The sequence below is a fragment of the Ascaphus truei genome, chromosome 6, assembly GCF_040206685.1.
Source record: "Ascaphus truei isolate aAscTru1 chromosome 6, aAscTru1.hap1, whole genome shotgun sequence".
In the NCBI taxonomy this organism is placed as follows: domain Eukaryota; kingdom Metazoa; phylum Chordata; class Amphibia; order Anura; family Ascaphidae; genus Ascaphus; species Ascaphus truei.
This window is the reverse complement of record NC_134488.1, coordinates 116373935-116398094: the sequence shown is the minus strand read 5'-3', so window position 1 is coordinate 116398094 and position 24160 is coordinate 116373935. Positions and strand designations below refer to the sequence as shown.

The 24160-nt window shown below is 46.7% G+C and overlaps 1 protein-coding gene across 1 annotated transcript; it reads left to right on the top strand.

Moving 5' to 3' along the window:
- Window positions 1-2761: 2761 nt before the first annotated feature.
- On the top strand, window positions 2762-24082 carry MFAP2 (microfibril associated protein 2). Its single transcript, XM_075605968.1, has 9 exons — window positions 2762-2913; window positions 11926-11990; window positions 12808-12873; window positions 14800-14826; window positions 15295-15471; window positions 17137-17175; window positions 19355-19442; window positions 20601-20674; window positions 22779-24082. The coding sequence occupies exons 2-9, from the start codon at window positions 11954-11956 to the stop codon at window positions 22880-22882; spliced, it is 612 nt and encodes a 203-aa protein (XP_075462083.1). The 5' UTR covers window positions 2762-2913; window positions 11926-11953; the 3' UTR covers window positions 22883-24082.
- Window positions 24083-24160: the final 78 nt, after the last annotated feature.

Here is a 24160-nt window from a genome sequence, read left to right as displayed (position 1 = left end):
CTCCTCTTCCTTAATGTTACTTTTATGTCTGAAGCACTTATTCCCATGATCTGTTATTTGTATCTTATTATTTATATGATTGTCACGTGTTTAAGTGCTGTGAAGCGCTATGTACATTAATGGCGCTATATAAATAAATCTAAGTGCAGCAGAATGACAATGGGTTAAGTAAAAGGTTTCACAATCTTGGCTCTTTTGATAATCCTGGACACATGATACATAAAGCTTGGCCCCCTGCAGACGCACTTACCAGAACTCCCTCCTACTGTCTCTGTACGTTCTCCTTACCTACCAATTAGATTGTAAGCTCCTCGGGGCAGGGACTCCTCTTCCTTAATGTTACTTTTATGTCTGAAGCACTTATTCCCATGATCTGTTATTTATATTATCTGTTATTTATTTGATTACCCCGTGTATTACCACTGTGAAGCCCTATGTACATTAATGGCGCTATATAAATAAAGACATACAATACAACGGATGGCATATCCAACGCTTTACAATGCTACCCTATGGGCCGTCTTTCGACGCCGGAATGCGTTATCCAACGCTCACCGCCACTGATTAACATGGGACTCACTTTACAACGGTTTCACTATCCAACGCTACTTCCAGAACGGATCCCGTTGCATATCCACGGACTGCCTGTAGTTGTTATTATTATTATTATTTCATTATCCAGTATAATGTGTTATAAACGTTTGTTACATTCTATGACGTTTCACGGTCTCGCACCTCTGATGACACTGCTGCGGAGTATGCTGGCCTCTTGGAAACCAGGACATCCTGAGAAGTGAAAAGTTGGGATTACCTCCTTCCCGGCTCCGGGGAGCACCTCTGCGCTACACACTTCTTTCCAACATCAATATTATTTATTTTTTATATAGTTCCAGCGCATGCACGGTGCTTTACAGAAGCATACAGACAATGTATAGTATATGGAACTATATAATGAGTGCATGGGTAAGATCACCAGACGTGAAAAGAAAACTACGGTAGAAGGGGGACTTTGCCACGGGTATTTGATGATCTATGGTGCATGGTGTTTGCCAGGGGTAGGCTCACCCAGTTCTGTAGTCTTTTAGGAATGCTGTAGTGGGCTTTATTATGAATTTTAAAAAAAGTGCATTTTATAACCAAGCGTTTACAGCAGGGGTGGACAACTCCAGCCCTCAAGAGCCACCAACAGATCAGGTTTTAAGGATATCCCTGCATCAGCACAGGTGGCTCAATCAGTGGCTCAGTCGAAGACTGGGCCACTGATTGAGCCACCTGTGCTGAAGCAGGGATATCCTTAAAACCTGACCTGTTGATGGCCCCTGAGGACTAGACTTGCCCACCCCTAGTTTTAGAGAGACACCCTGGAGAAGACTGAGGTGAGTCACCTGGAGGACTGTTGGTGCATATGTGCTTCAGAGAGGTATCTGCATCTCGTCCGTCTCTTGGTGTCAATGTATCGAGGTACCTATCTCCAATTGTGCTCCATCTTTGAGTTTGGGGCGTGCCAACCATAGTGTTGGGGGGTATATTTTATAAGCACTAAGATCGAGTGACCCATGTGGTCTGACACGGAAGCCTCATTTACTTCAATGGGGCTTGCGTGTCAGAGCGCACGATCGGTGATCTTGCAGCTTTGAGAATCTTTCTCTATATAGAGAGGTGATACATAGGGGTGCCAGGCGGCTTCTCCAAAAATACTGGACACAATGGTGAAAGGTGCGACATACTCGAGACACACACACATACACACCTCTCACCTACACACCTCTCCATGCTGTTTCCTCCTCTCCCTGGCCCCGCCCCTAGGTTCCTGACCTCTCCTCCTCCTGATTGGCAGCTGCTGGGTAATGCAGCCAATCAGGGTGGAGGAAGCTGCCCAGCCCCCTAGTAACAGCCATGCTCTCTCTCTGCTAGGGGAAATCCCGCGGCCCCCCAAGCCGGTCAGGTCACTACATCCAGAGGTATAATACCGGTATACACATACACGCCCAGAGAGGTAATACCGGTATACACATACATGTCCAGATAGGTAATACTGGTATACACATACACGCCCAGAGAGGTAATACCGGTATACACATACACGCCCAGAGAGGTAATACCGGTATACACATACACGCCCAGAGAGGTAATACCGGTATACACATACACGCCCAGAGAGGTAATACCGGTATACACATACATGGCCAGAGAGGTAATACCGGTATACACATACACGTCCAGAGAGGTAATACCGGTATACACATATATGTGCAGAGAGGTAATACCGGTATACACATACATGTGCAGAGAGGTAATACCGGTATACACATACACGCCCAGAGAGGTAATACCGGTATACACATATATGTGCAGAGAGGTAATACCGGTATACACGTACATGTCCAGTATTTCCTCTCATTTTTTACTGGACAGTCCGGTTGAATACTGGACAGCTGGCACCCCTAATTCAGTGACCCAGACCCACAGGATGCACATATGATATGGGATGCATCAAACTCTGTATCTTTGTGAATGTGTGCCCCTTTTAGGAGCATCAAACCCTCTGCAAGGTCTGATGCCACACAAACAACTGTTAGAAACCTAATGAACAAGTTTCTTACATCTGACATGGTGCAGTGATTTAAACAGGGTTTACTTTGCATCATACAATTCCCCTGGTATAACAGATGTTACCTCCCAGCTGAAGCTGAGGATGGGCAGGAGGTAATGAAGGGTATGTCTGGTGGGGTGTGAAACCCCATCTCATCTATTTGCAGGCCAGCCTGCTCCTAGATCCCGTTTCTTTAGGACCCAGAGGAAGAGACCGGGCTGGAGGTAAAACTCTGTCCCCTTGTGAGAGCCTCAGATGCAGAGAGAGGAGAGCCAGAGAGAGCAAGAAGTCAGCGGAGCAGAGACTGAGCCATACAAGTGGTAAGAAAGAAGGGGGAACACACAGACTGCAAACTGCTTATCCCCCAAGAGTAACTTCCTTTGCATGTCTCAGAGGGGACAGCTTATATTTAAAGCCAGAACAAATCCCCTCCTTAGCCTGCCACAGGGCAGCAGATGTACCAGTCTTAGGCAGGGGATCAGAACAGCAGGGACCCCATGAAAAGAATATTTCTACTGCAGGGAAAGTTTCAGGGCTCACAAGAAATGCACATAAGGGGATGAGTTACCTTCTTGGAAAGGGGAATTTGTACTGTACAAAAAGAACAGCAGGCAAACAAATGGGGGGGGGGGGAGCACTAACATCAGGTTATTTGAGGGGGTTAGTTATCCTTAAAGTTGGCTTTAACCCCTTCATAGCCAGAGGGTTGAATAACTCTTGGACAGCAAAGGGGGTCACAGACCTAGTTGTTGGGTATGTATGTATGTATGTATGTATGTATTTAGAATATGAAAGGACAAGTGAGTGTAGGATTTTCTTTAGGGTGAGGTAATTTAAAGATCTCTAGCAGCGCTCAGTTGTGAAGCTGGATGGTAAAATAAAAGTTTTTGAGCAACATTTTGCACTTAGAATTTGCTTGATGCTTCCAAAGAAATCTTAAGGATTCCCTAAAACATTTTAATTTTTAAGGGGATAAAGATATATATTATTATTATTATTTTTTACGCATTTTTCTCCATTCTGTGTCCTATAAAGGGTCAGTAGATTTGTCGTGGGCCCCTTTTCTAGTAGCCGTGTTCCCACTCCAAATGGATCCTTTTATTCGTTAAACATGTGTGTGTAATTAAAGGGCTTATTAGCGAGGCGCTTCTGGATCCCTTGGCAGTAAAGTGCCTCTTCTGGCTGATGCATAGAAAGTAGCCGTGGGTCAGGATGCCGCTGAGTACCGCTCCTTCCCAAACTAAACTTCCACTTCTTTCATAGCCCATAACCGCTGGTACGTTCATTCTCCAAACAGACATATCTTTGGGTTAATCCCCGCGCTGCGTATGGGGCAGCAAAGAGGTTTCTGCCCATTTCCAGTAAACATTTCTATATATAGTAACTTTGACGTTTTTCTTTAAATATTAACCACTAGGAAAATCAACTTATAATTCCTTTAGAATGGGACGTGAGGGGGGAAAAAAATGCCTAACATTTTCTCCATTGGGGAAAAATGGTTTTGTTGCCTAATAATTCAACAGCGCCCATTCAGTGCACCGTGAAGCAGCTTCCCTGCGCTGGAGAAGATTTTCGTCCCATTCATTTGCACGAAGTCGATCTCTTCTCCAGCACCAGGAATATTTGGTCACCGCACGTTGAAGAGAGGCCAATGTGCAGGAGAATGTTTGAGAAACTAAAACACAGTGATGAATATTGTGTTTTTGCAAGTTCTTTTAGTTCTTGTTTCCGTTACGGATTCCCTGCCTCTCTGTAGTAAATGTTGATCCATCTTGCACCCTCCTGCATTGAATGATAACTTTATTTTTATGTAGCGCTTTTCTCCCAATGGGACACAAAGCGCGTCACAATGACAGTACAGCGCGCGATACGCAGCACATAGGGTTGTTGCAGACACAGTCCCTGCCCAGATGAGCTTACACTCTGTTTTTGGAGCCTGAGGAAGGATAAAGTGACTTGCCCAAGGTCACAAGGCGCTGACACTGGGAATTGAACCAGGCTCCCCTGCTCAGTGTCGTTGTTATCAGAGTCGGGGTCTTTACTCACTGAGCCACTGCGTCAGCACTTGAAGCACAGGGCCATTACTTTCTTATGGCCATTTGACCCTTAGCGCTATAACTTATGCCAGGCAGTGGGTGGCAGTGTGTATACAGATGTGCATCCAGATGCTGCGTAACTTGGATCTGGACTTTTTCTAGATCCTCCTACTGATTCACCTTGAAAGGTTTACAGAAAAGGGCACCATTTTTTTAACATAAATAGGGGAGACAGAATCCCCCCCCCCACCCCCTTTACCTCCCACCCCCTTCCCCCAGCTAAGTAGATTGTAATTTTAATTTTTTTCTTCTTCTGGTCAACAGCCAAAATAAAACTGTACTGTCTCATATTGCCTTTGTTCCCCTCTTCCTAGCAGCTGGAAAGCTATAAAAGAGAGCAAGGGAGAGTGGGGGAGGGAGGGAGTGGTCCCCAGGGGGAGGTGAGGGGAGAAGGCTGAGTTTTGTTTTTGGATGGGGTGGAGGAGTGGGTAAGAGGGGCTATGCTGATGGTTCCCAGATGTTTCCATACAGTATTAGGACTTGAGGCTCCCTCTCTCTCAGCCACAACCTACAGCAGAACAAAGAAATGCTTTGATTTCATGAGCAGACTTTGCCGGCTTCATGTCTGGGGGGCTGATTAGTAACACAGCTGCCGTCTCCTTTTGTACTTTGGATTCCCGCGGTTTTATACCGGAGAACGGAGGCCTAAGGAAATAGAGAGAACCGCAAAAATGGGTTTTAGGGGATCGGGCCAATGGGGATCCACATGTCCTTAGTGGATGGCAGGCAGAGGGCAAAGATGGGCATTTCAAGGTCAGACTACCTTCTATTTATCAAGTTCTCCCAATAGAGCAATTGACCACAGCACATTTACCCTGGAATACCACCAGGACAAAGGGGTTTATACCCTTGGTGCATATTTTGCAGTTCTACATCCAGGAGACTTTAAGACGTACATTTGTTTTAGGGCCAAATTATGGGTGTAAGTGGCTGAGGCTGGACTCAAACCTACAAGGCAATGTCCACAGCCCCAACAACATAACCACTATGCCACAGCTTCTCAGCTGCAGCACTGCGGGTGCACCCCGTGTAGCATGTTTCTTGGCATTCATATAGAAAATGTTGCATTTTGAGACCCCTCAGGACAGCACGAATCTAGTGATCAGATCATCAGCTGTGTGTTCTCTGCAACGTTTGTATACAGGTGGAATGAGGTAGAATCCTGCACATTGTTACAGCTCAGTGGCTGTTTCTAACCACAGTGTTGCAGTGAAGGTGGCTTTGCTTCGCCTTTATTATATAGCTTGATATGTTTAACTTCTCTCGGAGGTAGGTTCATGGGAGGAAAGTACAGGCAAACTCACTGCAGGCCATTGATGCCAGTGCTGATGAGGGAGGGGGGTGGCGGGGTGTACTGTTCTTTAATTTTTTTTAAATCATCCTCACCCTTCATACCATCAAACTCTGACCTCGAAACGAGGCAATAAAGCACTGAGCAGCCAGCCGGCCTATGCGACCTGTGTGCTTGTTGTGTGTGTTTTCTATTAAAGACATGAGGCTAAACCACAACGTTTCATCTGTGTGAAAAGCATCCCCCTGTCCTAGTGATATTAGGGGCATGTTTGGGGCACCTTCCTTTCCATGACCCCTTTGCAGCCAAAATGAGCCTGTAATGGCGATGAGAAATAATATATAACAATAAACTTTAAAAGTGTACATTAGTATATCGTTTTGAATACGTTTTCCGAAGAGAAGTTCAGGACAATTATCAGTATGTTCCTATAAAGGGGTCCCACATATTTGAAAAACAGTTTATGTTCTGCCCAAATGTTCCTACAACCCTCAAGTTTGTAATCTCTGTCCTCTCACTCCTCTCCCCGTCCCTTATTCTGCGCCCTCCTTTTCTCACTCCTATCCCCCTCCCTTATTCTGCGCCCTCCTTCTCTCACTCCTCTCCTCCTCCATTATTCTGTGCCCTCCTCTCACTCCTCTCCCCCTGCTTTATTCTGTGCTCTCCTTCTCTCACTCCTCTCTCCCCCTCCCTTATTATGTGCCCTCCTTCTCTCACTCCTCTCTCCCCCTCACTTATTCTGTCCCCCTTTGTACACCAATTCTTTCATTTGTTTTTCTGGTCTGACAGTAACTGTTATATTCCCTATCTCCTCTCTCTCCCTCTTCTCTCTCTCCCTCCTCCTCTCTCTCCCTCTCCTCCTCTACTTCTCTCTCTCCCTCTCCTCCTCTGCTTCTCTCTCTGCCTCGGCTTCTCTCCACACATTCCCCTTGTTCTCAGTCTTGCAGCAGAGCGATCAGACCTGCAGCCCCCTTAGTGAGTGCAAGCCCCGACACCCCTCTGATTTTGTGCCAGTAGCACAACCTGCGCCAGGCCCTCGTTACCTCCTTAAGCACGACTGCTGGAGGGTGCACATTGGGCAGTGAGGGGGTTGAGTGTTCTATAAAGTGTGACGACTTTGGGGTACAGCTCGAGCTTTTACTCTTGGCTGAAAAGAAGCAGGTTTCTCAGAATAAAGACGCTTCAAGCAGCAATCCCTCATTTTCTGTTATGATTCGTTATCCGATTCGTGTGGATTCCTACAGCGCCAGTCACCCTGTTCTGGAGATAATATCTTTATTATCACATGTCAGTAATGGCAACAGTGACTATGGCCATTGGCTGCTTCTTATTGAAAGCTAATTCATTGCGCTGACATCATTCTATGCGCCAGAGTATCGAATGCCTGCAGCTACTTCTGTGGAACATCTATGTTTTCAGGATATCCCTGCTTCAGCACAGGTGGTTGAATCAGTGGCTTAGTCAAAGACCCCCTTTGCTGAAGCAGGGATATCCGAAAACCTGACCTGTTGGTGGCTACCCCATGTCTACTGTTATAGCCATAACTGAATGACAAGGCCATTTTATTTTCCCAGAGCCTCCACCAAAAAAGCTGTTTTATCTCCAGATCAGAGGACTCCCGCGTGCATGACTTATGTTCGGGAAGTTACCCAAGTACATGTGTTTCATGATCTGGCTGTACCCCTAACTTTACATTGATTCAAGTTCCATACACCCACAGAATATTAAGACACACAATGACATATGGAAGCTGATCTGATTTCAGTTGCACGGAGCCCATTAAATAGCTGCTTGAGTATTGTAAAGACCTGTTTAGCTTTGGTTAACTCGTTATTTGACCATGCTACTCAAATATAGATTGCAAGCCTTGTGGTTTACCAGTGCACTAGGTCTCATGCTTGCAGGTGTACTAACAACGTGTGGGAATAAGGCAATGTGGTCCCAAGGCTCAACAAAGTATCCGGACGTTCCTCCTTCTCCTTCCGTGCACCCCAAAACTGGAACAACCTACCAGAGACCCTCACATCCACCACCAGCTTAAGTTCTTTCAAATCTAAGGCTGTCTCACACTTTAATCTGGTCTGTAACTGTTTCATACGCTCATAATATATATTTTCTTTAACTGTGCACGCAATGTCTGGTATATAATGTATACCCTGTTCACTTATGTAACTGTATTTGTAACCATGTATTATTTGTCTTAACTCTGTGCCCAGGACATACTTGAAAACGAGAGGTAACTCTCAATGTATTACTTCCTGGTAAAATATTTTATAACTAAATAAACTCTCAGAAAGGGAATCCGTGCATCGTATTAAATACAAAGTTTCATCCCAATCGCTCATCTTCATCAAGACAACAATAGATCCCGACCTCTACTACATGCTGTGAAGCAGATTCCCTGCTCTGGAGAAGATTTTAGTCCCTTTAATGTGAATGGAGCTGAACTCTTCTCCAGCACAGGGAGGAGGCATTAAATAAGGTCCATAGACGACTATCATTTGAGGACCTCCCCCAAAAGTTCTACAAACAGTAGCAGGATTAACAGCTTGCTGGCCTTTTTATGCTGATAAAATCTGTTGCTATTTTTGACACAGCTTTGACAAATGGAAATATCTTTGTTTTTAGTCGGTTATTTATCAAAGCCTCCCAGCTACACAGATCAATAACAGGGGTTATCAGAGAAAAAAATGCTCAAATTAATAAATGTTATTTGTAACACTGTACAATAAATAACCCCACAGCCCCAAGATGATACGATATATAGGTGACAATAATACCTTGGTATGCGGGCACCTCAAACGGATTTATGTATATAACTGTATCCATGTGAGGATCTTGCTGAAGAGAATGAGCTATGCAGCATGCTGGGGTCATGTCGGTGCTTGCAGCATTTCTGGGGCAGCACACAAAGGGATGGGCTTTGGCCCAGCTGAACTTGAACCAACCCCCTTGTGTTAACCACGGATCCTCAACTTGTCCCATATGTGACTGATTCTACCCTGATATCACAGCAAAAAAATACCCGGGCGCTATCTCAATGTGCAGTGTAGAATAAATAAAGTAAATTGTATATTACAACCTTTTTGGGGTATAATGCCCCTTAACCTCGTGGTGACCTCCTGTGACTTTGACCTCAACAGGTTCTATCCAGGACCCTTAATGGTATTGGAAAACAGAGAAGAAAGGGGGAGCACAGGGGTGAGGGATGATTGGATGTAAATTGCGGATGGTGATGGCTCCTGACAGGGGTCCGGTAGGGTATGATATACCCAAATGGATCTCCTGTCTGGAGTTTGGTAGAAGGGTAATGGTGTTAGAATCTATTAGAATAATAGAAGGTCACTTACGTGGCCTTGTGCTAGTGCATCAGGGTATATTTATCTTCTCCTTCCTTCCGATGTGGTGGAGGTAAGAGCCAGGAGCATTCCCCCAACCCAAGGAGGGACGGCCGCAAGAGGAGCAGGAAGAGATCCAAATCGGGAGGAAGAAGGAGAAGACAAAGATTCCATGATGCACTAGCACATGGCCGTGTAACTGTAATCAGCGCGGCTTTAGGCTGAGTCCCCAGTCAGCACTGTGGCACGCGCCCGGCGGGGGGCGGCGCATGCACAGCGCTAGACTGCGCAATTTCTGGCTGGGTTCGATTCCTGGCTTGGATGTTTATTTTTTGTCCCATTTTATTTCCTACTGAGTGCGAATAGCTGTGCGGCTATGAACACTGTAATGTCAATAGGCTTCTATGCCTTTATTCACTAGAAAAGCATCAGAAAGTCTTATAGCTTAGTGGTTATGCTCCAGGCCATTAACAGAGTGGACCAGGGTTCGATTCCTGGCTGGGATGTTTATTTTTTTTCCATTTTATTTCCTACAGAGTGCGAATAGCCGTGCGGCTATTTGCACTCAACTGTGAATATCCACTGCCCAATATCTAAATGTCAACTAACCTGGACCCAAATAAGTGAGTTTTTGGGATTGTGACCAAAAAACAAAAGGACATTTCAATTGAAAAGCAATGAAACTATTCAAGTCTGTGAGAGAGTTAAAAAAAAAAAAATGAGTGTGAGCGACGTGAGACTTGCCTTGGAAGAGCTAAGCATGGGATGTGCTACAGTTCTGACGACACTTAAATGTGTCATAAAAAATACAGTGGAATGTTATGATGTTGTGTCCCCTGCATGGCTTCTGTGTATCGCCGTGTGCAACATGTGGACTGTGCGTGAGAATGCCTGGTCACAATGTAGCAGGGCTGTGCTGGTCACGCCTGTGCTCTGCCAGCGCCTGCCTACGTGCTGACTGCCTCTGCTTTCTGGCTGTGAGGGTCAGGTTTGGGTAGCCATGTGGATTGATTTGGTCCCACAGCTCCCAGACAAATCTTACTGTTTCTGTGTGTCGGAGGCACCTGAAAGGAAAACGGCAACAGCATTCTCCTGTGGTTTCAAACTTGTTACTGGAAACTTGATTTACATGAACAAGAAATAATGACGTCCGTGTATAAAGGCAAAGTAAAGTGAGTCCAATGTACAAACAAAGCGTTTCTTACAGTACATGTGATGCAGCTTGTTAGAGAGATTCACCAGACCTTTTGGGTCAGACAGTGCAACCAAGAGACTTGCCAAGCCCCAGGACTCCAGCCAGGGCTGATCTCTTGGTGGGGTGAGAGAGGGGGTGGAGGTTGGGGTGCCAACGAACCATATGTTTTGCGGAGGGAGGCAACCATCTGCCGGGTACCTAGAAGTTTGGGGTTGGCCAAGCATGTTCTCCCACGGTCTCGGGGTACCCCCTTCTGCGAGCGCCCCTGGGAGCAGATAAGAGAGAAAACGTATGATGCAGACCCGCATCTCATTACATTGCTGTGTATCATTTAGCTCCTCTTACTGATACTCCCAACATTACAAGCTGGTGCTCAATGGAGCATTGTTGAAGCAAAGTAATGTGACATTGAAAAAAGGATGAAGATACGGGGCTACTTCTCAAAGTCTCCCGGGTGCAAACCCATTAGATTTTGTTTTTTAATAAACCTGGTGCCACATTTTAGCACTAGTTTTGTCCCATTTTTGCAGCTGTGTGACTTTGATAAATGACCTTCACAGGCTCCAGTAGCGAATGTATTCCCATGTAGCAGTATAATGTTGTAATTAACATGTATTTATTTATTTTCAAATGCAGTGGCGGTGAGTGCATCGCGAGGGGTTCTCTCTCTCGCGTGTTGTGTATAATGTTGGTACCCGATTCCTAATAACCATGAAATGTCCATGTCCTTTAGTGTCTCCCAAATAAGGATGGTTAATATAAAAATCCAAACCAGCTGTTTCTTTCCAAATTCATGCAGTGGCTGGTTCCATAGTCATCTTAAACCTGTTCAGGCCTTTACAGTAACTATCCCAATTGTAAACCCTGGTCTGGATGGGCATTTATTGACATCTACTGGTGGTCTAGGACAAGCTGGCACCATTCCCACCGGCATTGTATAGAGTCGAGTGTTTGTGAGTCCCGAGAAAGCTTGCCATCCAGTGATTGGTGCCTTCGGCAGGGGGTAGATAGAATGGATATCAGTGCTTATTTGCACCGGCTTTTTAATAATCTGTCTCATGTGTTCCTACTTACCTCCAAGACTGGATGTGAGGGTTTGAAGAGGAGGGGGGTTTTCTGGCAAGATGCCTCCTGCTCAAGGGTCTGATTACAAACACATACCAGTATTACATTTTCGGGAAGGAACGCAGTGCGTGGGACAGAGCACAAGGTGCTGCAAGGCCAGCGGGAGGTGTAGGCCTTGTGTATACAGTACATGGAGCATGTTCTAAAGAGCGTGTCGGGGGTATAATAAGACTGTGTGTTTTGGTGGGTGTATGTGAGTGAGTGCAGCATTGCTGTAGCAGTCTATAGTTTTTTCTCTGACATGTATAGCACATGTAATGCAGCACACCCTCTTTTTCCTTTCCTAGAGTATCCTGGTCCCGTGTAGCTGCCAACATGCAAGTCGTGTGCCTCCTCCTGCTATGTTTGCATGGTGAGTGTGCAACACCCTACGACTTTCTCCCTGATGAAAGTTCCCCCCCCCCCCTGCCTACGCACCCTTTATGGAAAACGAAGAGAGATTTTCTGGCACGGTTTTCCTGGCGGTGCCTGGAGCTGCGGTGAGAGGGGGCGGACATATCAAACCGCTCCAAGCCGCTGTTTCCTATATTTACATTTTGCTAATTAGAAATAAGTGTTTCCTTGTGTGTCAGCTTTTCCAGAGAGCTCCAGGGCTGCCTGTAACACATCAACTAATCCCCTACTCTCTACAGCTCCAGAGTCCCACAGCCCCTTCCCCAGGCTGTCCCTCCTTCCCAGTAGCAAGGTCCCCCCTATTCCCACAGTGTAGGGGCACGGGGATTCCCGTTGAAAATCATTTGCTAGCAATGTTATCGGCTGTTAACCCTGTCAGTGACAGAGGAGCCTTGAACACCTTGCTTTACAATGGGCCCCCTCGGGGACTGGTGGGGTTAAATCTCACACCCTGTCCAAAATCACTGCTGCGAAAGTCCTTCAGCTAAACCCAAACTTTGCAACAATCGCCACGAACGCCTGTTGATTTTGGATCCAACTTTCTGAATTTTGTGTTGAAAGCTGAACATACAAAGTGACCTAGCATGGGGGTGCTCAACTCCAGTCTTCATGAACACCTCCCCCCTCCCAGCAAGTCAGGTTTTCAGGATATCCCTGCTTCAGCACAGGTGGCTCAATCAGTGGCTCAGTTTTCGAGACTGGAGTTGAGCGCCCCTGACCTAGCAGAATGTCTCGCGGTGCCACTCAACCTCACATTGCCTCTTTTCCTGTGACAGGGATCTTTGCTGATCCGTATGAGACTGGACAGGTCTTCTTTCCGTATGTGAATGCAAACCCCTCAGGTAAGAAGCTCTCGCTCGCCCTGGCACTTTGCCCATAATGCATCAGTTCCATGATGCTGTGAACTGGCTTCTAGTCACAGGCCTGTGGTATCGTTAGCACACAGTCACTCCCATCACTACAAGGAGAACCTGCCAATGTGAATGGTGCGTTTCTGAGCGTAGTGAGTAAACCGTTCAGGCCCGTTCTTAATTAAGTTACAAGCGGGGAAACTATTCTGTACTAGAAAGTATATAAAGGGTTAAAGAGCAACTATGGGCTCGGATTTTTTGAGACTTGGGCTCTGGTCCCGCTGCGTCCGGCGGCGCGCAGCCGCGTGCGCGTTCCTCACTAGCAGGGGTATCCTCCCGAGCCGGTCCCAGTCCCCCCCTCGCTGATAGGCTCACAACGCGCTGTGCCGCGTCAGCCGCCAGGGGATGCAAGAAAATTGCGATCCCGAGTGGTGACGCGTCACGTGGTGCGCTGATGAGCCTATCAGCGGCGGGGGCGGGAGCGGGAACTGTCAGAGAGCTTCCTCCACAAGGTAGGGGGGGGGTGGTGTGTGTGTTTGTGTGTTTGTGTGTTTGTGTGTGTGTGTGTTTGTGTGTGTGTGTGTGTGTGTGTGTGTGTGTGTGTGTGTGTGTGTGTGTACCGGGGGGAGGGATCAGCACGGAGAGGAGGGCATTTGTGGGGGGAGGGGGGATGCTTACCTTTCAGCATACAGCTGGCAGCAGCTCCCTCCTGCAGCCCGGGAGACCGACCCCCGCTGCAGCCATCCAGGGGAGGGAAGGGGGGGGGCTGGTATCAGACGGGAGCAGCAGAGGGCATGTGGAGGGGGGGAGTAGCATAGAGAGCAGCAGCGGGCATGTGGGGGGTCCCTCCTGCAGCCTGGGGGACCCCCGCTGCAGCCCTCCGATCAAACCACGCCCGCCGCTCCCGCTCCCTACAGACCGTATATAGCGGTCAAGTGCCTCTCCACGCGCCGCCTGTCTGCAGTGCGGGCGCATGGTCTGAGGCAGCGGGGCCTTAGCCTTAGATGCTCTTTCTAATCATCAGAGAGCCTGCAGATCTCCAGATGTCCCAAGGGCTGGGAAGCCAAGGGCTTTTAGGACATTGTGAGAACGTCTAGACCAGTGCTTTTCAACAGGGGTTCCTAGGAATACTTGGGTTCCCCGGGCATCCCTAAAGGGTTCCCTGTAATTTTCAGGTTATTAAAAAAGTTTACCAATACAGAAGCATTTACAATACATCTGATCTCAGACGCGCTATTAGAGAGGGTTGGGGTTCCTTACAATGCATCTGATCTCAGACGCGCTATTAGAGAGGGTTGGGGTTCCTTACAATGCATCTGATCTCAGGCGCGCTATTAGAGAGGGTTGGTGTTCCTTACAATGCATCTGATCTCAGACGCGCTATTAGAGAGGGTTGGGGTTCCTTACAATGCATCTGATATCAGACGCACTATTAGAGAGGGTTGGGGTTCCTTACAATCCATCTGATCTCAGAGTTGCTATTAGAGAGTGTTGGGGTTCAGCAGAGTTTCACATAGGGTTCCTTAACCAAAAAGAAGGTTGGAATCCACTGCTCTAGACCCTGTCTAGAAGCGGGTGACCTCCTCGTCCATTGACATCACTGGGGACATGTATTCTACACAAGATCACATGGCCATGATGGCGTAGATCAAGCACAGTATCACTACTTTTTGTAACGTGCAAATGTTTAGGCCTTCAGTTATTTGGCATACACCCCTCCCCCTGGTAGGATATTTCCTAGCTGTGCTGTTATCACAAAGATTAGACATTGTTATATCATCTGTGGGCAATGTGAGGGAGATGTATCTCCTTTCTGCACAATGTCGTCACAGACTGGACCTCTTAGGATGACCTCATCTGGAGGAAGGGATGACATCACTGCTTCACTTTCACCTATTCCTTTCTGTCTTTCCCTAGATACCCCATTGTATTATGACTACTCAGGTAAGTAGAAGGGTATTTGGGGTGAGTGCTTATTGGCTATATAAAGGGGATGTATTGTCAGCCAAAGGATGGAGGGGACCGGTCATTCATGGGGGTAACGGGACATTTCATGACTGTTGCAGGGGCTGATGATTTTGTAGGGATTTTTATTATTGGCGCATGTGATGTTTGTGTCAGGGGTGGGATAGCCAATGATGGTAGGAGCTGATAGGAAAGACATAATAATGACAGTGGGTGAAGGTGCTGGGCAGTGTGACAGCTTTTGGTCTCTGGAGAGTCCACGTAATTAAATGAAGAGAAACACGCATGAGACCAAACTATCCACACAATAGAATTAACAGAATATATATAATTGGAGCCTGATTTCTTCTGGATTATTGTGTGGATAAGTTGGATGTCAGCGAAGCTAGAACCACTTATCTAATGGATACAGTGAGTGTTTTTTCCCATGATATACATTGTCTACAGAGACCACCCAGGATCCATTGGAGGATCAGCAACAACAGCAGCAGCAGCAACAACAGGAGTGGGAGGTGGATCAGTACCAGCTCCAACCTCAACAGCAGGTCTTGGATACCTACCAGTACCAACCTCAACAGCAGCAGCAGCAGATTCAACAGGAGATCATCCCAGTTCCTACGCTGGGTAAATCCCTCTTCCTTTACGCCCAATTTACAGACTTGATGAAGTTATTCACAGTGATATACAATCTTGAACAGGGTTGGCCAACTCCAGTCCTCAAGGACTACCAACAGGTCAGGTTTTCAGGGCATCCAGACTTCTGCACAGATTGCTCAGTCTTTGACTGAGCCGCCTGCGCTGAAGCAGGGATATCCGAAAAACCTGACCCGTTGGTTGCCCTTGAGTACGAGTTGGCCACCCTTGATCTAGAACAGGGGGGCGCAAACTTTTTTCCCTGCGCCCCCCTGTCGGCAGTCCCCTCACTCCCGCGCCCCGCCTAGCCCCCGCTTACCTGCGCTCCGGTGTCATGACGTCACGTTGCCATAGCAACGTGACGTCACATGACCTCGCGGTGTCATATTGACGCCGCGTTGCCATGGCGACGCAGGAAGGAAGCCACCGGAGCCTAGGTAAGTAAGGTTTACAGAGGCCCTGCAGCTCCCCCAGCACTTAATGTAAGTGCCTTCGGGAAAAGCACTGAGGGCCTCTGTAAACCCTGCGCCCCCCCGCCGACTGTCTCGCGCCCACCCTGGGGGTCGCACCCCCCAGTTTGCGCACCGCTGATCTATAACAATATAACCACATACACTGCAACAATGGGTCGCAGTGAATCCCTCTGACAAACAGCTTACATTCTAATTGTGCCCACTAAAGAAGGTTTGCTGCAGAGCCTTAGAACAGTCTTGTACCCGAAGCCTTTGCTGCTGAAATACTCTCACTTCTAGAAATGGGCAAATACTTTTCCCACGGTTATAAATGTAGCAGCGGGTGAAAAAGTGGCAGTAAGCCTGGCGGCACCTGTATCAGCCACGCGATTCACCAAATGTAGCAGCGGGTGAAAAAGTGGCAGCAAGCCTGGCGACACCTGTATCAGCCACGCGATTCACCAAATGTAGCAGCGGGTGAAAAAGTGGCAGTAAGCCTGGCGACACCTGTATCAGCCACGCGATTCACCAAATGTAGCAGCGGGTGAAAAAGTGGCAGTAAGCCTGGCGACACCTGTATCAGCCACGCGATTCATCAAATGTAGCAGCGGGTGAAAAAGTGGCAGTAAGCCTGGCGACTCACCAAATGTAGCAACTTTTGCACGTTTTGCTTCTAGCCCAATTTGAGCCGGCGCTGAATGTTTGGGTCAGCAAAACGTGGTTATAAAAAGGCTCATTCTTTTCTGCTTTTGAGACCCCTCTAACGGGTTTGCACAAGGGAAGTGCGACAGCTTCGCACACCTCTACTCCTGCCGTGACTTCCCCAAACTGCCAGGAGACGCATCAAGACCTCTCGAAGGACTCGAGGTCAGGGAAGGGGTTACGCCACCTTTTATTGTAACTTTTTACTGTTCTCGTTGGAAAATTAGAAAAAGAAAAGAAAAAAAACGCTAATTTTGAATGATAGAAAAGTTTGTATGTGGAAACCACAGGGTTTATTATGTGTGGTTCTTCAAGTGTCAAACCTCAGCTATTTCCTGGCATTGTTTTGTGTCATTGTCACCCTCAGGCACTGGGCAGGGGACAGTTGCCCCGACACTGCCCCCTCCCTTGATGGCAGCCCTGGTCCTGGACCAGTCCTGTCTGTTTCTATAGCTTTTATTCAGGGATTTCATTTTGATACTAATTCTTCTTTTATCCGCAGACTATACTGTGACTGAACCCACAGAGCCGGGGCCCCTGGGTAAGAGACAGACGAGATCCGAGATCACAAGCCTGTAGGGCAGTGGTAGGCAACATGATGTGTTTCAAGGGCCGCAAGTGCAGTCCCTGACACCTCAAAAGGGCCATATACATACATACATACATACATACATACATACATACATACATACATACATACATACATACATACAGTGCACAGGCAGAAGGGACGTTGCAGCTGTGGGTAGGAGCTTCTCCCCGCCCCCTCCAGGCAGGTTAATGCTGGCAAGCTGGGGAATACTGTCCCTCTCCTCACACTGGGAACTAGTGATTACCACAGGAGAGGAGCAGGGGAAATCTACCATCCACTCATGCAACCTCTCCACTCCCTCTGCACTGGGGAGAGCACTGGCTCCTGGGGTGACCACCAGTTAGGGGCCGCAGGTGAAGCCCCAGAGGGCTTCATGTGGCCCCTGGGTGACCTGTTGTGGCCCACCAATTCTGTAGGGGGATTAGGGGTATGTGCAGTGTCAAGCAGATCATTTCCCTAACATATAAAAAAGATTTTGTTGGCTCCTTAGGAATCGATCCTTCAATCCTTTCAGCTTTTATTCTGCCTGTTTATTTACCCAACTTGATTTTCATTTGTATATATTATCTGTATATACTGACAAGTGTACACTTACACAACAACAACACAACCCCTGTATCCCTTGTGCTGTTACTTGTTCACTTGAAGTCTCGTTATAAGATTGAGATGCTTAGCTGGTCAAACGAAATAATGCTCCTTTTTTATTTGCATTAGACCACGTTGTGATCGCTAATCCCCAAATGTGCCCCAGTAAAATAATGATTGTTATACAGTATGTATCAAGTCATTGCCCCCTGGTCACCTTCTGGTACCTTACATAAGCTGCTTATAATTGCTTTCAGACACACAGGCTCCTGGCTGCAGGACGAATGCCCAAAGCAGCCAGTGTGAAACACAAAGAATCCTGCGGCTTTCCAGGAGTTATTTTACTTTGACAAATCTGCTGTTTTTTGTTGTTACACAAGTTTTGTTGGCAGAAGATTTGGGCAAAGCGCCCACCTTCTCTCTGTATGAGGCAGGACATGAAAGGGTTTGTAATCCTGTTACTGCAGGGCGAGAATGGCACGATTAGGAAATGTAGATGCATTTACAGATTGAACTCACTGATGACATGAGAAACAGACCTCGCTGATTGATTGCCTTATACATGTAGTTGACACTAAGAGTTACAGTTTCATATTATGTTACTTTGTCAGTGTTTCTCATTGCTCTGTTAAATCAGCAATACTACATCCCCCCCCTTCTTTTTGTTTCTTCTTATTTGTATATGTAAAGCACGTGACAATGTATCATTCTACATTATTACCAAAGCTGGCAATCGTTTGGTGCTCCTGTTATAAATGTGTCAAAATCCTGATTGTGTGACTAACTAAATGGCCGCCTTCCGACTTTATCTGCAGTCAGTGAAAAGCTGCAGCTTTATATTACTAAGTATAACTCATTACTGTTACAGCTATCAGAGTAATAGTCAGTCTGCTGTTTGGAACACAGCAATAGATCTGTTTTGTGATACTTTGTTGCCAAAGGGCAGAACTCAAAAAAGGTGTGTGAGAGCCTGTTTCAAAAGAAGAAGCGGATGTGACTTTCTAAATGGTTGTTGTAGCAACCAAAGAATGATCAGTACATTTTTAAAAAAATCATGAAAAATAGCATTAGCAGTTTAAAAAAAAAATGCAGACCATATTATCTAATACTACAGAACTGATTTAAAACAAACAAACAGGATTTTTCACGTTTTGCTGCTTGTCTGCGAGCGATTTGGCGAGGTGTTCAAGGGGTCGTTCACAATGAGATGTATCTAAGTTTGCGTCTTTAACTGCTGCAGTTTTACTTTCTCTTTTTCAAACAAATGAACCATATGTTATGCGGGGTTAACCTCTGTGCCCAGATCTAACAAACTCAACAATCTTCATACATTTGATGCAATATATGTTGTTTTGCACCGCTGCACGTACAGATGTAGCAGGGTTATTGCGCACACTGGCGCGTTGCGGTGCGTGTGATAGCACGTGATATTCTGCATGGTCACTGCCGTTATGAGCGGGTGCAATAACCCTGGTTACATCTGTAACAAACAGATGCATATCCTCTGCGGTGCCTGTATATACATGTTTGCGTTTCCTTTCAGACTGCCGGGAGGAGCAGTACCCCTGCACCCGCCTGTACTCTGTGCACAAGCCCTGCAAGCAGTGCCTGAATGAGATCTGCTTCTACAGGTGAGGACCCGGTGCCTGGGAGAGACCGTGACCCCGACGTCACCGCCAAGCTGGGGAATACACGGATATACAGCAAGGGAGGCTCGTTCATGTGCTTTGTCCTTCAGATGCTATTTATTACAGCAGCAATTCTGTCCCATTTTGCTATTGATTTTTTTAATAGAATTCAAACGGGGGTCGGATGGAGATGTATTCTGCTATTGCATCCCCCCTTTTCATAGATTCTGGTTTAGTTGCCACTGTTAATTCCAGGACATTTAAACTGCCGTCCCATAGGAAGGCTCACTGTCCCCTGTATTTAAATAGCGACTTTAATCTATTACGGTAATCTATTTTTGGGCCCAATACTGTACCTGTTTGGTTGTTCTCTTTTGATTAGTGCCTCCAGGGTGTACCCACCTCCTCCTTTATCCCACCCGTGCGGGCGTTGTGTGTTTTGTCTTCGCCTAGATTCTTTTTCACATATTACCTAGGACATTTTCCTGACTCTAAGCACTTTGAGCTTTAATTACATTGGGGCTCGGACGTTGCTTAGTCCGTGTTCTCTGTCTGTCTTTGTATTATCCATTTGTGATGGGAGGTTTATATCCTCTGCGTACTGAATCAATTTGAGCAGTAAAATACCATTTTTGGTTATCTTCAGCGCTACTGCATTGTTTCTATCCGAGTGCGGGGGAACGTATGTTTGAGTATATTGTTGTGTTTAGGGATTTACAGGGATCCCTTTTGTTACCCCAGCACACCTATATATTTTACTAGCGTATCCTAAATTGGTGGTTATGTCTGTTACTTTATATATCTCTCTGTGGACACTGAAGCTTCCTATTGGCCAATGGGCCTACAAGGTTTGGCAGCCATCTTGACTTCCTTAAAGGGAAGGAAAACAATTGTTTTCACTGTAGTAGCACATTTAACAGTGTTGGAAAAAGAAAACATTTCTGTGAATGTTGCCACAATATTCGTAAACTTGCAGTAAAATGTTGATCTGAGACTTGTATGGTCATTTGCCGATTTTCTGCAAAGTTTGGCATTGTGACAACTTTATCAAAATCCACAATTGTACTAAACTCGTCAGATTAGCATTAGTGTGCAAATGACGTCCATTGTGCGTGTGTTGTACTCCTGACTTTTTCTCACACACTTCCTTTTGTTTTCCAGCCTGCGACGCATGTACGTGGTCAACAAGGAAATCTGTGTGCGCACTGTGTGTGCTCATGAGGAACTGCTGCGGGGTGAGAAGCACTAACACGTCGTCTTATCCGTGTGTGCAACACTCACACCACTCCTGTTATCTGTGTATATCACCAACACACATCCTCTTATCCGTGTGTGCAACACCCACACCACTCCTGTTATTTGTGTATATCACCAACACACGTATCCTCTTATCCGTGTGTGCAACGCCCACATCACTCCTGTTATCTGTGTATATCACCAACACACATCCTCTTATCCGTGTGTGCAACGCCCACATCACTCCTGTTATCTGTGTATATCACCAACACACATCCTCTTATCCGTGTGTGCAACACCCAACCCACTCCTGTTATCTGTGTAACACCAACACACATACCCTCTTATCCGTGTGTGCAACACCCACACCACTCCTGTTATCTATGTATATCACTAACACACGTATCCTCTTATCTGTGTGTGCAACGCCCACACCACTCCTGTTATCTGTGTAACACCAACACACATCCTCTTATCCATGTGTGCAACACCCACACCACTCCTGTTATCTGTGTAACACCAACACACATACCCTCTTATCCGTGTGTGCAACACCCACACCACTCCTGTTATCTGTGTAACACCAACACACATACCCTCTTATCCGTGTGTGCAACACTACTCCTGTTATCTGTGTATATCACCAACACACATTCGCTTATCCGTGTGTCCAATACCCACACCACTCCTGTTATCTGTGTATATCACCAACACACGTATCCTCTTATCTGTGTGTGCCACACCACTCCTGTTATCTGTGTATATCACCAACACACGTACCCTCTTATCTGTGTGTGCCACACTACTCCTGTTATCTGTGTATCACCAACACACATACCCTCTTATCCGTGTGTGCAACACCCACACCACTCCTGTTATCTGTGTATATCACCAACACACGTACCCTCTTATCTGTGTGTGCCACACCACTCCTGTTATCTGTGTATATCACCAACACACATCCGCTTATCCGTGTGTGCCACACCACTCCTGTTATCTGTGTATATCACCAACACACATCCGCTTATCCGTATGTGCAACACCCACACCACTCCTGTTATCTGTGTATATCACCAACACACGTATCCTCTTATCTGTGTGTGCCACCCCACTCTTGTTATCTGTGTATATCACTGTGATGGCCTGTTGGTGAAATCAGAGAAACATACACATAGATTTTGTTTAGGAGGAGGTTTAATTTACAACACAATGCAACTTAAAATATCGGGAACACCGTCCCTTTAGGCCAAAACAAAGCATAAAAACAAAGCCTACTCCATCTTGGAGACTTACTAGACTGACAAGGCCCTAACTACCTGACTGGCTGGATAGTCAAGTTACAGTCTGAAACACAAAACAGTATCAGGGTTCAATATATATCAAAATCTTATGTTAGTATGCTGGTCTGGCATACTCTGGTTGCTGCAGGTTTGTCTGTAGTGCAGGGTTGTTGCTTCCCTGCTGTTCCCAGATAGATCCCTCTGGGAATAGGAAGCCTGGGTCCCTGCAGGCTTGGAGCTGTTACTGGCGTTTGGGGTCCAGCTGGTCACAGACAATACTTCTGTGACCCTCCGTACTTGTTGCAACAGGGGCTCCTGCCTTTTAAACCCTGTTTATTCAGTTCATTACATACACCTCATTCAGCTCAGGTAGAAAACCTGACACCAGTGTGTAGTTTCCTTCATTCCCTTACAAACACCAACACACCTGTCCTCTTATCCGTGTGCGCAACAACACTCCTGTTATCTGTGTATATCACCAACACGCCTATCCTATTATCTGTTTGTGTGTAATACCAGTGCACCTATCTTATTAGCTGTGCATCAGTGTAATACCAACACACTTCTCCAGTAATCTCTGTATGTTTGTAACACCCACACACCTGTCCAGATACCTGTTTGTATGTAACACCGAAACACCTCTCCAGTTATCTGTGTATGTGTGTAACACCAACACACCTGTCCAGTAATCAATGTGTGTGTAACACACCTATCTTGTTGTATGTATATGACTCCAACACCTGCCCTGTTATTTGTACCACTTCTGTGTCTGCTGAACATGCCCACCCTGCCTCTGGTGTAATGGGTTGTTTTCTGTCCTCAGCTGACCTGTGCCGGGACACGTTCTCTCGCTGTGGAGTCATGGCGTCCAGTGGCATGTGCCAATCAGTGGGACCTCAATGCAGCAAGAGCTGTGGGGGCTGCTAGAGAGCGGCAGCTTTCTCAACAAGAGGAGAGCCCACCACCAGGGACCCCCTTATATCCCTGAACCTTCGCTCACAGTCCGTGTGATTCCCGGAGGGGGTGGGAGGTGCTAGTATTATTTTACTCTATGTTACTGTATTGTACTGTACGTGTCACACAATGGGGACACTGTGGGATGTAAGCCCCCTATTCCACTATCGCTGCCATATCTAGCCCTGCTCACTGCACAGCTCCAACTTACTCTTCCTGTTTGTATTTCCCACTCACCAACCCTCTGCTAGGGATAGATTTAGATTTCTCCGGCAGCTATGGGGTTCAAGTGATCTGGTTATGGACTGGCCAGTCACCTGCCCTAGTGAAGAGGGGATCAGCAGTTCACTAGACCATGTGCTTTGTATATTTCTAAGTAAAGGGCACCATTGTGACTGTCATTATCACGCAATAGATTTATGACACATCAGCACTTGCCACCTAGTAATGCACAGCTTGTTGGGGTGGCAAGAGTTGCAGCTCCATCTTGTTCATCAATCCTTACTATGCCCATCACCTCTCTTCATCACCACTGTCTCTCTCTCATCCATTCCTTATTTTGTCTCCCATCTGTTCATCCTATTCGTCTGCTCTGTCCTTCAACTCTCTTTCCCTTTTCATCTGTCAATCGCCTCTTTCAACTCTGTCCATGACGCCCTCTCTTCACCCCTCTCCTCGCTCCCTCCATCACACGGGTGTGATAAACTGTGGATGAGCGTTACCTGACTCTCGCTTCCCTCTCTCTTGCCCAGCTTCACTTTAGGACAGGGGTGGGCAACTCCAGTCCTCAATGGCCCCCAAGGGGTCAAGTGTTCATGGTATCCCTGCTTCATCACAAGTGGCTCAATCAGTCCCTGCTTCATCACAAGTGGCTCAATCAGTCCCAGCTTCATAAAAGCTGTGATGAAGTCCCTACTTCATCACAGGTGGCTCAATTGGTCCCAGCTTCATAAAAGGTGGCTCAATTGTCCCTGCTTGAGCACAAGTGGCTCAATCATGACTGAGCCACTGACTGAGCACCTGTGATGAAGCAGGGATATCCTGAACACCTGACCCATTGGTGGCCCTTGAGGACTGGACGTGCCCACCTCTGCGTTAGGGAGATGTTGGTTATTTGACTTTCTTTTTGTAATTGGTTTTGTACAAAAGATGAATAAAGTGCAGTCTTTTCAAGTTGTTCTGGAGATGGGGCAGGCGTGGGATCGGCTGGGGATATGTGAACACACACAACCCACAGAGGTAGAGCTGTGT

Excerpts from the sequence above, each read along its gene's own strand:
- MFAP2 (XM_075605968.1), top strand. The coding sequence starts at position 11,954 with ATGCAAGTCGTGTGCCTCCTCCTGCTATGTTTGCATG. Across the intron at positions 11,991-12,807 it reads CCTCCTGCTATGTTTGCATG|GGATCTTTGCTGATCCGTAT; the intron begins GTGAGTGTGCAA and ends TTCCTGTGACAG. Across the intron at positions 15,472-17,136 it reads CATCCCAGTTCCTACGCTGG|ACTATACTGTGACTGAACCC; the intron begins GTAAATCCCTCT and ends TTTTATCCGCAG.